The sequence below is a fragment of the Abramis brama genome, assembly GCF_963993115.1.
Source record: "Abramis brama genome assembly, chromosome: 4".
Classification (NCBI taxonomy): domain Eukaryota; kingdom Metazoa; phylum Chordata; class Actinopteri; order Cypriniformes; family Leuciscidae; genus Abramis; species Abramis brama.
Window position 1 is genome coordinate 1,804,405 of NC_139966.1, and position 14,308 is coordinate 1,818,712.

Consider the following 14,308-nt stretch of genomic DNA (forward strand, 5'->3'; position numbering starts at 1 on the left):
GTTACAGGGTCATTAAAGAGGAATTCCACAGAGTGGCGGGTTTGTCCATTCTATGATATTCTATGAAAGACCATTTTAGTTACATAGCACTACTTAATTTAGGTATTAACATTAAGTGACATGGCATCTGACGCACAGAAACCAATGGCACATGTCACTATATGCGTATTGGCACATCCGGTCTTCATTGGCATGTGCCAGTGGATAGTGGCATGTGTCACTGACATTATTGGCATGTGTCAGTGGTGGATAGTGGCATGTGTCACTGACATCGCGACACACTGACACTGACATGACACCTGACTGACACCGAGTCGCGGAACGTCACCGTGTTGTTGCGACACCTCCAGTACTGACTGACAGATTAATCGAACACCTATAGCCGACCTAATTGTGGCACAAAATCCAAAATAAATAGCCTAATTTTGTGATATTTAAAATATCAATTAAACGAATTAAAGTGCATTAATATTTTTTTCAAACGTGTTATTTGTGTCACGTCTTGCGCTGGCCAGTTACACTCACTTATACTGACACCTACTGGCGTGCGTCTGTGCAGCATCACGCAAAAATAAAGGTTTACAGTAACGGGCGCGACTGTTAATACGTTATTCGTAATGACCCATGATTGATTTATTTCGTGTCTTTCCTAGAATGGGCAGTTTGTGACTTTGCCAGATAAACAACATAAAGTAGCACTTACTGGTATTACAAAACATTCAGTGGCACATACCAATCAAATACAGACGTGACACAAATAACACGTTTGAAAAAATATTAATGCACTTTAATTCGTTTAATTGATATTTTAAATATCACAAAATTAGGCTATTTATTTTGGATTTTGTGCCACAATTAGGTAAGTACGTTATAGGTGTTCGATTAATCTGTCAGTCAGTACTGGAGGTGTCGCAACAACACGGTGACATGTTCCGCGACTCGGTGTCAGTCAGGTGTCATGTCAGTGTGTCGCGATGTCAGTGACACATGCCACTATCCACCACTGACACATGCCAATAATGTCAGTGACACATGCCACTATCCACTGGCACATGCCAATGAAGACCGGATGTGCCAATACGCATAGTGACATGTGCCATTGGCTTCTGTGCGTCAGATGCCATGTCACTTAATGTTAAAACTGCTACTGCAAATGTGATTGGGTGCATTGATGGAACCCACATTCCCATTAAAGCTCCTTCAGTCAATGAAGGAAACTATGTTAATAGGAAGTCAATCCCTATAGCATCAATGTGCAGATGATAATAGATTTTTTGGGTACTAAATGTTTGGGTGTTTAAACCATTAAATCACCCTCATTACTGGTCCCCACTAACTAGGTAATATGTGATGCAACCCCTAATGTTGAAGCCAAATGGCCAGGGTCTGTACATGATGCCAGAATGTTTAGGGAGTCATCATTGTGCCACAAATTTCAACAGGGTATGGTTTGCCTTACACAATGTTTATTATTATTATTTTTTTTTATGCAATTATACACTTTAACTACCTTTATATGACACTTCAATGGTTACTTGCTGGGGGACAGAGGGTACCCTTGTCTGCCCTATATGATGACACCCTACCCTGAACCTGAGCCTGGACCACAGGCACAATTCAACCTGGCCCACAGCAGAACACGGGTCAAGGTGGAAATGACCATAGGCATCCTGAAGGCAGGTTTCAGTGCCTGCGTGGGCTCAGGGTCAGCCCAGAAAGGTCATGTGACATCACAGCTGCTTGTGTTGTTCTTCACAACATTGCCACACTGAGAGGTGAGAGGGCCCCCCCCCCCCCCTTCTCTTGAAGATGGCCAAGAGGAACCCCCAGTGAACCCAGTAGACCAAAGAGATGGCAGGGTGGTACGAGACATGATTTGCCAAAATCACTTTAATTAAAACCAGTTAACAGTCAAGTGTTGTTCATTGTTTCTTTATTTCCTGTAACAAAATACATTTGTATTTATTGCTCCAGCAATTCAAGTCTGGCCTTTTTTAGGTTAAGCCTTTTCTCCTCCATTTGAAGCTGTATGAGGTCCATCTCCATGTCACTTTTTCTGATTTGCTTTTGAAGGTGGACCTTATACAGCTCTTTGGCAGGCAACTAGAAAGACAGAATAATTAAACATGACTGAAAGTCTGTAATACAAACACAGACCAAATATTTAAATGAGGAAGGAGAACTGCAGAGCATTTCTTACAATGCTAAGATTCTGTGTGGAGGTAGATGGACCCTCATCTGTATTAAAATCTCCTGCCATATTCTGTAAAATGACAATGACAATTTATTTATTCTCTTGTGCAAAAAAGGGGGAATGCATTCTATGCATCATACCTCTATGGGCCTCCCCACATTTTCTGTTTCTGTCACAGCAGAAGTGGTCTCTTCATCTTCAGCCTACAAGGAAAATAAGGAAGGATGCTTGGTCTAGCAAACAGAAACCTAAAGACAATAATCATGTAAGCTCCAATCACCGGCCCAAAGACGGTGTCCAGTGTCTTGGTTCGAAGGGAATTCAGCGTGTATGACGTTTCGGGCGCTTCTGGAAAAATCACTTTAATTTATTAAACAGTTAATTTCCAATTTTAATTCTGACTCCATGAATAATTTAATCTGACTCCAAATTTTAAGTGACTCTTTGTTTATTCCAATTGTCTATCTTAACAGCTGATCCGCAGATTAGTTGTGATTTAATTTAGACCAAGAATTATTCTGGGCATCTCATACTTTCAAATATTCGCTCATTACGGACCTAGTGTCACTTTGAGACGTCACGTCGCGACTGCGCGCTCACGATCACAAACTAGCCAGTCCTGAAATAGTCAGAGGGTGCAGTACAAATATTTTACCCTATGCGGCCGCACACTACAGACCCATAGGTGTAATTTTTATAATATTTGCAGCATACAACATGCTAAGGCAGGGAATAGTAAGAAATCAGAAGGTTTTTCTAAGATGTGCCCCATGGTCCATTCAAAGTGCCTTCAGTTTGATCTATTCTGGACAAAGATTTGCGGAAACACCAGACTACACATTAATCTACTGGAAATAATGATTTCAGAAGAATGCAGAATAAATCAAGGTTAACATTTATTTTTGCCAGGCAGAATTAAACATCCAATAAAAAGAATTAAAAAGAATACATAATACACAACTGATCAGCATATAATAGAAACAACATTCAAAATGCAATATCAAAAATAGTTTCAAAGAGTCAGCATACCTGGCAATAGAGACACACAGCAACAGTGTGGGAAGTTCTGTTTACAGATGCTTCCTTGAGTGGTTTGCCAACCCCTTTTAAATACCCAAGTGGAGCAAAAGAACAATAAACATCTAGCACCCAAATATTTATTCAGCTTTTGCTGGACCCTTTCTCGTGCCCAAGTGGTCACGCCTGAGTTTGGGGGATAAACACAAATGGTTATCTATTATCTTTATTGGGGCATCTTCCCACATCAGAAGAACAGGCATTGTTTTCTTTGTTCTGACTGTTCTGCTGCTGCAGGAATGAAACTTCTTTACCATTCGCACCAGAAGTATTTATTTTGACCTCTCATAAAACAACTGGAGACAGTAGGTGTGTGTGTTTTGCATGACTGAATGAGGCCTGGGGGGAGAAGATAGTGTGAGGAGTCAGGACCCCAGCATGGGGGGAAGAGACGAGATTGGAGAAGTTGTGTTGTGCTCTCTCACCCATAGATCTCTTCTTCAGATTAGTGGGTTTTATTGTTTTATTGCGGGTTAGGATTCTTGAATTTAGTCTTAGTAAAAGTCCATCCTTACAGTTTCCGCCCCTGGCCCCTTGGGGCAGATTTAGATCAGTCCCTGAGGGGCCAAAATTTGATGAAGTCCGCTTATGGCTGCAATTTCCATAGGGCTGGTACCTGTAATGGACTGAGCGCAATGGCCACGTTCGTTGAAGTGTGCATTGTGCGGAGAAGACATCTGAAGTAGCAGCACTGGCAGAGTGTGAATAAGAAGATGAGCACACTGGCAAGGACACATCCACGGAACGTCCAGTCCCACCAGGTATAAGCATACCTTGCTGAGCGGGTAGAGGAGCTGGACAGGATTTCTGCAGTCTTTCTCGCCAGATTCGCTTCCACTTGAGCTTGGTTGAGATGGTACTCAGTCTGTAAGATGATTTCTTGCACCAAGTTCATTGTTTTGACCAAAGCTTGAGTGCTCTGTTCATAGAAAGTGTCCTCCCACCAGGGAGAAACGTCCACGTCCATCGGTACCCTCCCCAGGATGTTTATCTGACCCATTGAAAAGTCCTCTTTCACTTCCAAACAGAACGTGTGGTTCGCAGGGCAGGTCAGACCTCCATAGGAGAAGGAATTCATCTCACTGACGACGCACCACTGTGTGTGAGACACTTGAACAGCATCAGAATGACCATGCAATGACTGAACATTAATGAGCTTAGAATCATTGGAAGAAAAGGGTTGTAGAGTGTTGCAGGTACAGATAATGTAACTAGATGTTTCATGACAACAGGTGTGAGTGCTAAACAAGGTTTCAGTGCCCTTCAAAGTCATATACCCCGTCAGATGATCCCATTTTATAATTTGATCTCTCACTACCACGCCAATAGAGCGTATGGTAGTGGAATTTAGATAAATTTGATCTGGGTGAATTAGAGGGAAAGTGGCAAAGAACCCAATACAGCCAAGACATTCATTTCCAGTATACATCATTAATGTTGAAAGCAGTTCAGAATACTTAATATTTTTCATTCTCTCTGATGCAAGCCATCTATGCAGATCTAAAATTTCAATAAGATCATTTAAAACATGCCTAGGTGTTTTATGTAGACGAAGATCTAAAATCTCTTGTCTTGTTGCAGTAAACAAATCTTGTGCATACAATCTACAGGCTAAGTCATGCTCGATGGTACGGGTCTGACTGAAAATTGATTGACTGGTCGTCAGAAGCGCCTGCGCCTCAGATCTGACCGCTTTGATAATGTTTTCGTTACTATTGGTGATGTGTTGAAAACCAGTAGCTACCTGATTTGCCAACCAAGTTGAATATTGAGATTGACCTGTTATTTTGTAAGTGTTGGATATAGAATTAACTGAGCCAAAAAGGCCTGCTATATTTCCGAACAGGTCTCGTTTGGTACGAGCAGATGGAATTTGAACTGCAAGTCTGTTTTTGTAATCAGAAATTAAATCATCGATGCGTGACTGTAGCCATGTATACGTCTTATCATTAAAGTTGCAGTGTTTTACATAAGCAGATAACACATTGGAGATGTTATACGTGACATGTGTTATCACAAGATTGACATCATGTAGTAAAGTCTTATTTACATTTCCTTTGATTATGCCACCTGGAGGGGTGGTATACAATTTCGGACACTGTGTGGGTTTTTTGTAACCACATGTGGTTAAATTAAAGCAATGGTGTAAAGTCCATGAACAATTGTGAGGGCTAGTGAAATTATCCATATTTGCCTCACATTTTCCCACACAGTAGGTTCCTTCTTTTCGGCCAGTCCAAACAAATCTTTTAAAATTATTGTTGGATACCTTATTTGTTAGATTGAAAAGAAGTTCAGTAAACTTTAAATGTGTATTGTTATGTGTTGTAGTGTGTGTGCACCTATATGTGGTTGGTTGGAGATCCTTAGTGGAATAACATTTTTTTGGATCTCCTCCATGGTTGTTATTTTCATATAGTGTGTGCATGTTACCAATATTTGAATCTGGGAATTCTTCAAGTTGGTACCAGGCGGTAATGTTGTGGTGAAATTTTGGTGCACGTGTGTAGCTTGTGAAGTTTTTGTCTGGAAGATGGGTAGAACCTGTCTTACAGCATATTTTTGTTACACAATTTGGTTCCGGTGCTAATCCGGGGGGCCATACGACTATTTCTTTGTATGTGACTGGAATGTATGATGTGGATGGCCCCTTAATATATTTCCATACCCATCTACCGCATCCTAAGGTGTGTGCGAGTGTGACTCGTTGTCCCAATTCGATGCAGGTGGGTCCGGACACCGCCCTGGCATCTGGCCTCCATGGAATTGCGATGACTGTCCTATAAAGGAAAAAGATCATAATTAATTCACTGAACCTTTGAACCGTTTACACTGGGACATGTGGTACCATCTTAATTTTCCTCTGATGGTCACGGCCACACAACTGTTGCAAACAGCTTTAATTTCATAGGGCCCATGCCATCTAGGGGAAAATGCGTTTTGTTTTACAAAAACGCGTACCATCACAATGTCTCCTTCTGAAAATGTTGTTTCAGAGGTTGGGTTAAATTGTGCATCATTTGTCAGGTCTGACTGTTGTTGTTTCAGCCCAGCCTGGGCGTGCAGCACCTTCAGCCTTTCTTGCAATTGCACCAACACCGTCTGCTGAGTTGCGAGCATGAGGGGCCCCAGGTCTGCTGGGGAAATTTCTGGATCAATGGGTAACTTCATCACCCTTCCAGTCATAAGCTCATATGGGCTGATGCCTGTAGCTTTTGATGGGGTTGCTCGCAACACAGTCAGAACAGTGGGTAAAGCATCACTCCACCTGTTTTGGTGTTGAGCTATTTGCTTAGCAATATTTTCTTTGATGGTGCGGTTCGCACGTTCAACCATACCAGAGCTTTGCGGCCTGTATGGGATGTGAAATTTTTGCTTGATGTTCAACATTTTGCACATATTTTTCATGACTTGTCCAGTGAAGTGAGTCCCTTGATCTGATTCAATTTGGATGGGTGCTCCCCAAAGAGGGATGATTTGGTTCGCCATCACACGTGCCACGGTGTTTGCTGTATTATTGCGAGTGGGAATTATTTCAACCCATTTTGAGAATTTGTCAATTATCACGAGGCAATAGCGATACCCTCCCTTGGCACTGGGAAGCGGACCAATGAAATCCAATTGTAAGGACTCCCAGGGCCCTTTTGGTGGTTCTGGTCTGCGTAGGTTTGTTCGACCTAACTTTCCCTGGTTAATTGTCGCACACACCAGACAGGCATAGCACCATCTTTCAATGTCAGCTGCCATTCCTTGCCACCAAAACTGTTTTTGTATCAACTGTGCTGTTTTTGTTGCCGATACATGCGCATAATCATGATATAATTTGATTATTGGCTTTTGGAGGGCTTCTGGAACGACAAATTTTCCATCTCGGATTACTATGCCTTCAATTATGTTCACCATCTGATCATGTTTCAAATGTGGCACAAGTTCTCCATCAGAGACCCACAGATCTTGTTGATACTGTTTTAGGTCGATGGGTGTGACCTGTGCAGCACTTGCTACAGAAACAGAGGTTGTCTCGTTTTGCCAACGGTCGCCTTTCACTGCTGCCAGTTTTGCCAATTGGTCAACAATGTTATTGTTTCTTTCATGCACATCTGGATTTTTGTTAATGTGCGCGCGCACTTTTACCACAGAAACGGAGTTTTCTCGCGCTTGTACAGCTTGCCATATCGCAGTTATGGTGTTGAAATGTTTTATGGGCGTTCCGGCGGAGGTGAGGAATTTTCTCAATTGCCATTGTGCCATAAAATCAGTTACGACGCCGAAAGAATACCGACTGTCAGTGTGCACGCAGAGCGGTTCAGGGTGTGCCTTGATTGCTTCTTGCAATGCAATGAGTTCAGCTTCTTGTGCGGATATGTTAGCTGGTAGTTTAAACAACAACTGCCGTTTAGCATCTGTCTCGGGAATATGAGGGGTCCACACTGCACAGCCAGTATAGAAATGACCATTTTGACAGAATCGGGAACCATCAATGTACACATGCACTTGGCCTGGCAGTGGCTGGTCATGGACAAGGCTTTGTGCCTCTTGTTTGGGCTGGCATGTGTGCGGGTGTCCCTCAACATCCCCGAGCAGATGTGGCAAAATTCGTGTGTTTTTTGTTGTTATTTCGCGCGCCTGAATGTCTGCTAGCCATCTTGCTAATCTTTGGGAGGAAACTCCCTTTATTCGGCCCTGTAACAGCATTCGTACAGGCGTGTGCATTGTGTGTATAACTACAGATTGGAAACCTACAATGGGTTCTGTTGTTTTTAACATCCAGTGCACCGCAAGCACATGCTGTGTACATGGGTCGAATCCTTGTTCGACCAGAGATTTTTTCCGGCTGTAGTAAGCGATTGGACGCAGTTTTCCTCCATATTCCTGAGCTAAGACTCCGCTTAGTGTAATTTCATGCGCGTCTACTTGAATGTGGAAAATTTTTGATGGGTTGGGCAAACCCAGGGCGGGCGCGGCGCACAAACGCTGTTTCAAATCTGTAAAAGCCTGTTCGTGCTCATCAGTCCATCCAAGGACATCATTTGGTTTCGTTTTCCCTTTTAAAAGCGAATATAACGGTGCGGCGGTATTTGCAAAATCAGGGAAGAAATCTCGTAAATAGTTTGCTGTTCCTAATACTTTTTGCAACGAGTTTAAAGTATAAGGTCGAGGCAGTTCGGCAATGCATTTTTTCCTGTCGTCTGTTAAAGCTCTGTGGCTTTGAGTCAGAGTGTATCCTAAATAGTGTACCTCCCTCTGCGCAATTTGGGCTTTTTCTTTGTTCATTTTAAAGCCTGCGTTTCCTAGCATCTGTAACACTTCGTCAACCAGCTGCAAGTGGTTCTCAAGTGGTTCATCTGTGGCTATCAATATGTCATCTACATAGTGAACTACTTTGCCGAGCACATCTGCCACAGCTCGATGAAAAATGGAGGGGCTGTTGTGAAGGCCTTGCGGCATTCTTTCCCAGGTATACTGCATTTGATTTACAGTAAAGGCCAGCTTCCACTGGTCTTCTCGTTTGACTTTAATAGACCAAAAACCATTTTTGATGTCAAGCACTGTGAACCACGAAGCATTGGTTGAAACTTGTGATAAGATTGTAGCTGGATTTGCCACTATAGTTGTTGCTTTAGGCAGAACTTTATTGAGACGTTGATAATCAATGCAAAGACGCCATTTACCGTTAGGTTTTGGAACTGGTAAACACGGAGAATTTGTAGTTGAACAGCATCGCCGAACTATGCCTCTAATCTCAAGCTGTTTCACTATCTCATGAACAGCTGCCTCTGGTTTAATGCGATATTGTTTTTGTGGGGGAGGGGGCTCTCCCTCAATGCATACTTCAAAATCAACGAGGCCGCAGTCGTGTTCATGATTAGCCCAAACGTCGCTGTGTTTGTTGATGAGAAGTTGAATTGGATCTGTGTTGGATATGGACATAATGTTGGCCCTTCCTTGAGGCAGGCATTTCTTTGCCGTTTTGTTTGTTTGTACTTCAATTTGTTTTTCAAAGCAATGAATTACAAATCCATGTTTTCTCATAATGTCCATACCCAATACAGTTCCTTCGCTGTTATCTGGTAAATACCAGAATTGTTCGTTTAGCACTACCATGCCTAAATCGAGTTGGACTGATTTTGTTTGAGTTGCTGTCATCAAAGTATCGCCTATACCTTTAATTTGAATTGTTCGCGTGCTTAGTGGTAACGGAATGTTTGTACAAGAGCAAGCGGCTCCGCTATCAATAAGAATGTTAACTAACCGGCCTCCAAGGTTAGCTCTTATTTTGATTCGGTTTCCGCTTGTGATAATGCTTCCTATAGCAACGGAGGCCACGCACCCCTATTGGGGATTGTTATATTTCGCCAACAGGATAGCGAGATCTGCCTGCAAGTTTTTGTAAGGGCCGTCCCGGTTCGTTGATTGTTCTTCAATTTGTTTTGAGCTATTCTCTGCAGGATTATTTTCTGCAATCAAATTCCCTAAGCGTCTGAGAATTTCGTCGTCATTTTTAGAATGCGTTTTTTGATTGACCTGCTCTCTTTTTAGCTTGAAGCAGCTCTGAATAGTATGGCCAGTTTTCTTGCAATAGAAGCATTGTAGTGGCTTAGTCCTAAAACCAGGATTTTTAGCACCTTTTCCTTCAGCTAACCATTGCGTTGTTGAAACAGAACGAGCTTTGCTTTGCTTGAGCCTAGTTTCTATTTTGGAAGCCCAATCCACCAGTGACCGGTAGGTATTTTCAGATGGATCGGCTCCATGAATGAGCGCCCTGTATATGAGGGCCTGCATTATTTTTCAGGAGTTGTAGTAAAACTTCCTGATCACGTTGTGCATCTTCTAACCCTGAGTGCTCTTTGTAAGTCACCCATAAACGTTCAGCATAAATTTCAAATGGCTCTTTGGTGGCCTGTTTGATGTCTAAAATTCTGTTCCACTCCGCGTGAGTTGGTCCCCTTAACTCTAATAAAGTCTCCCTCAATCTTTCATAAACCTCATTTTCATCTTCATCTTCCTGTTTGATTATAATTTCTCCAGATCTCAATTCGCGTGACATTTTTGGTTTTAGCTCGTCTGGAATAGTGAGGAGGGCTACTTGCCAAACGTCTCTAGGCTCTAACTTGTACACTGAGGCCTGTAACATTAAGTTTTCCCAGTAGGGTTGAAAAGGGCCTTTTCTTGGCATTGTGCCCACAACTTCTTTGTGTTTTGTGCACTCTTCGCAAGTTAAAGGTCGGCTAATGGTAGTGACTTCATCATCTGCATTAGTCATTGTTTTAAGAACAGCAACTTTTACGGGTTTTCGAAGAACAGTGCCAGATTTACTTCGAGTTCGTATGGGACTGCGGGGTTTCGGTTCTTCGGGTCTATTTGGATAATACATTTCAGTCGCGGGTTCTGGAGAAAGATCGCGCACTCCCAGAATAGAGCGTCCCTTTGGAGTTTGTCTACGAGCTTCTCTCAGTGACAACTGATCTTGGATGCTGCTCGGTAGAGCTGCTACCATATCATCCTCATCGCTATCACTGTATACATCGCCTTCAATCTTAGAATTTATAGCCGCTAGCTTAACTGCAGCTATAGGAAAGCCTGCAGAACCGCTTTTTAATTTGTGTTCCCATCGCGTTGCCCTGTCTTGCCCAAGTTTGTTTATCATACACAGATGCTTCGACCTGTGCTCTGAGTTTTTTCAACTCATCTGATCGCGCTGTTTCTAGTTCTTTGATGTTTGAAATCACGCGTTCGTTTTCAACAATAGTCTCTAAATCATTTCGACGTAGCAAATAGACGATTGCGACCGGAATTTTCCGAAAATGAGATTTAGTCTCTAGTTTTCGCCCCTCAGTAGCGTACCAGGCTAAAATTTGCTCATTATTCCAATCAAAATCTACTCCATTGTTACGCAAACGAAAAAGAAGATCTTTGATTTGCAAAGCAAGAGATTCCATTACATCCTTGTCTACACTCGAACTACCATTTCCCTGATAAGCCATGTTTTTCTTGTAATCTTAGATTTATACCGGTTTTCTGCGGTTCCGGTCTATCCTGGGTATTCCGACCCGTTCTACCAATGTGTCTATATGAGGTGCGTCTAAGTTTTCCCTCAACACTTTCTAAAAGATACAGGAAAATCGTACTTACCACAGTAGCTGGAGATAGAGAAGGAGAAGCTCAAACCTCATGCTCCGTTCGGATCTGAATTGTCGCGCCGAAAGACGTCACTCGCCTGAGACTGGGAGATCACGGAGGGCGGTCACCACTTTGTAAGCTCCAATCACCGGCCCAAAGACGGTGTGCAGTGTCTTGGTTCGAAGGGAATTCAGCGTGTATGACGTTTCGGGCGCTTCTGGAAAAATCACTTTAATTTATTAAACAGTTAATTTCCAATTTTAATTCTGACTCCATGAATAATTTAATCTGACTCCAAATTTTAAGTGACTCTTTGTTTATTCCAATTGTCTATCTTAACAGCTGATCCGCAGATTAGTTGTGATTTAATTTAGACCAAGAATTATTCTGGGCATCTCATACTTTCAAATATTCGCTCATTACGGACCTAGTGTCACTTTGAGACGTCACGTCGCGACTGCGCGCTCACGATCACAAACTAGCCAGTCCTGAAATAGTCAGAGGGTGCAGTACAAATATTTTACCCTATGCGGCCGCACACTACAGACCCATAGGTGTAATTTTTATAATATTTGCAGCATACAACATGCTAAGGCAGGGAATAGTCAGAAATCAGAAGGTTTTTCTAAGATGTGCCCCATGGTCCATTCAAAGTGCCTTCAGTTTGATCTATTCTGGACAAAGATTTGCGGAAACACCAGACTACACATTAATCTACTGGAAATAATGATTTCAGAAGAATGCAGAATAAATCAAGGTTAACATTTATTTTTGCCAGGCAGAATTAAACATCCAATAAAAAGAATTAAAAAGAATACATAATACACAACTGATCAGCATATAATAGAAACAACATTCAAAATGCAATATCAAAAATAGTTTCAAAGAGTCAGCATACCTGGCAATAGAGACACACAGCAACAGTGTGGGAAGTTCTGTTTACAGATGCTTCCTTGAGTGGTTTGCCAACCCCCTTTAAATACCCAAGTGGAGCAAAAGAACAATAAACATCTAGCACCCAAATATTTATTCAGCTTTTGCTGGACCCTTTCTCGTGCCCAAGTGGTCACGCCTGAGTTTGGGGGATAAACACAAATGGTTATCTATTATCTTTATTGGGGCATCTTCCCACATCAGAAGAACAGGCATTGTTTTCTTTGTTCTGACTGTTCTGCTGCTGCGGGAATGAAACTTCTTTACCATTCGCACCAGAAGTATTTATTTTGACCTCTCATAAAACAACTGGAGACAGTAGGTGTGTGTGTTTGATTTTGTTTGAGTTGCTGTCATCAAAGTATCGCCTATACCTTTAATTTGAATTGTTCGCGTGCTTAGTGGTAACGGAATGTTTGTACAAGAGCAAGCGGCTCCGCTATCAATAAGAATGTTAACTAACCGGCCTCCAAGGTTAGCTCTTATTTTGATTCGGTTTCCGCTTGTGATAATGCTTCCTATAGCAACGGAGGCCACGCACCCCTATTGGGGATTGTTATATTTCGCCAACAGGATAGCGAGATCTGCCTGCAAGTTTTTGTAAGGGCCGTCCCGGTTCGTTGATTGTTCTTCAATTTGTTTTGAGCTATTCTCTGCAGGATTATTTTCTGCAATCAAATTCCCTAAGCGTCTGAGAATTTCGTCGTCATTTTTAGAATGCGTTTTTTGATTGACCTGCTCTCTTTTTAGCTTGAAGCAGCTCTGAATAGTATAATAGATAAACACAAATGGTTATCTATTATCTTTATTGGGGCATCTTCCCACATCAGAAGAACAGGCATTGTTTTCTTTGTTCTGACTGTTCTGCTGCTGCGGGAATGAAACTTCTTTACCATTCGCACCAGAAGTATTTATTTTGACCTCTCATAAAACAACTGGAGACAGTAGGTGTGTGTGTTTTGCATGACTGAATGAGGCCTGGGGGGAGAAGATAGTGTGAGGAGTCAGGACCCCAGCATGGGGGGAAGAGACGAGATTGGAGAAGTTGTGTTGTGCTCTCTCACCCATAGATCTCTTCTTCAGATTAGTGGGTTTTATTGTTTTATTGCGGGTTAGGATTCTTGAATTCAGTCTTAGTAAAAGTCCATCCTTACAATCACTTACAACTGTGACTGTGTGTGGTGTTGCAGGAGGATCCAATAATACAATGTGGCCATCAGCAACTGCAAGATAATTAAACCAATAATATAATCATGCATATTCAATACTCTCTGTATATTCTTAAACAAATACAACTAATAAAGAAGGACGTTAGGAACATCTAAGAGTACTAGTAACAAGATTACAGTATACAGCATATGCAGTCAAAGCAGCATGCATACTGCACAAGTGAATCAATGACTGTAAAATGCATTCAAAATGCCTATTTAAAATGGTGACAATGTTGATGATTTTCTTTATTAAAACACTGACAAAAACAGTGAAAAGTTTTGCTGAGTCCGATGAACTGCCCCTGGAATCCCATCGACCACAGGTCGCCCTTTATTAAGGGACAGTGCCAGCTCCTGGGCAGCTGGGGTGAGGGAAGGTGGAGGTGGACCCCCACCTGTTTTACGGGCCTCAGCCTTCTTTCTATTGGCTATGTATAGAAAACTAAATTAGGCTACATTAAATACTAAATTACATTGCTGGAGAATGTTTTTGTGTTTCATTTTGACTTAGCTCACACTTCTTCTGGCTCCAGAAGGATTACACCTGATAAAACAAGAAGCCAACATACTAGCCAATTATGTGCATTACTACTGTAATATTAAGAAATGTATGGAGGCCAACAAGTAAATACTTGTCTATTTTTACTACATGCCCCAAAGAATTTTTGCGTCACAATGAAAGGGGAAAATTTATAATTTTATAAACTCATGCATTTACTCAGTCCGTTATTTTTTGCCAAGCCAACTCTCTTTCTTTTGCTGATGCAGCAGT

At 41.9% G+C, this 14,308-nt stretch overlaps 1 protein-coding gene and 1 long non-coding RNA gene across 2 annotated transcripts; both read right to left on the minus strand.

Moving 5' to 3' along the window:
* Window positions 1-1,971: 1,971 nt before the first annotated feature.
* On the minus strand, window positions 1,972-2,458 carry LOC311081582. The gene is made up of 3 exons (XR_014605933.1): window positions 2,335-2,458; window positions 2,201-2,263; window positions 1,972-2,103 (listed from the first exon to the last, which is right to left on the minus strand). It is a non-coding gene; the product is annotated as an uncharacterized lncRNA (long non-coding RNA).
* Window positions 2,459-3,857: 1,399 nt separating this feature from the next.
* On the minus strand, window positions 3,858-5,680 carry LOC311081448 (uncharacterized protein; the record flags this gene model as incomplete). Its single annotated transcript, XM_084111985.1, has 1 exon — window positions 3,858-5,680. Exon 1 carries the CDS (start codon window positions 5,457-5,459, stop codon window positions 3,858-3,860), a length of 1,602 nt encoding a protein of 533 aa, XP_083968111.1. The 5' UTR covers window positions 5,460-5,680.
* Between the last annotated feature and the right edge of the window lie 8,628 nt (window positions 5,681-14,308).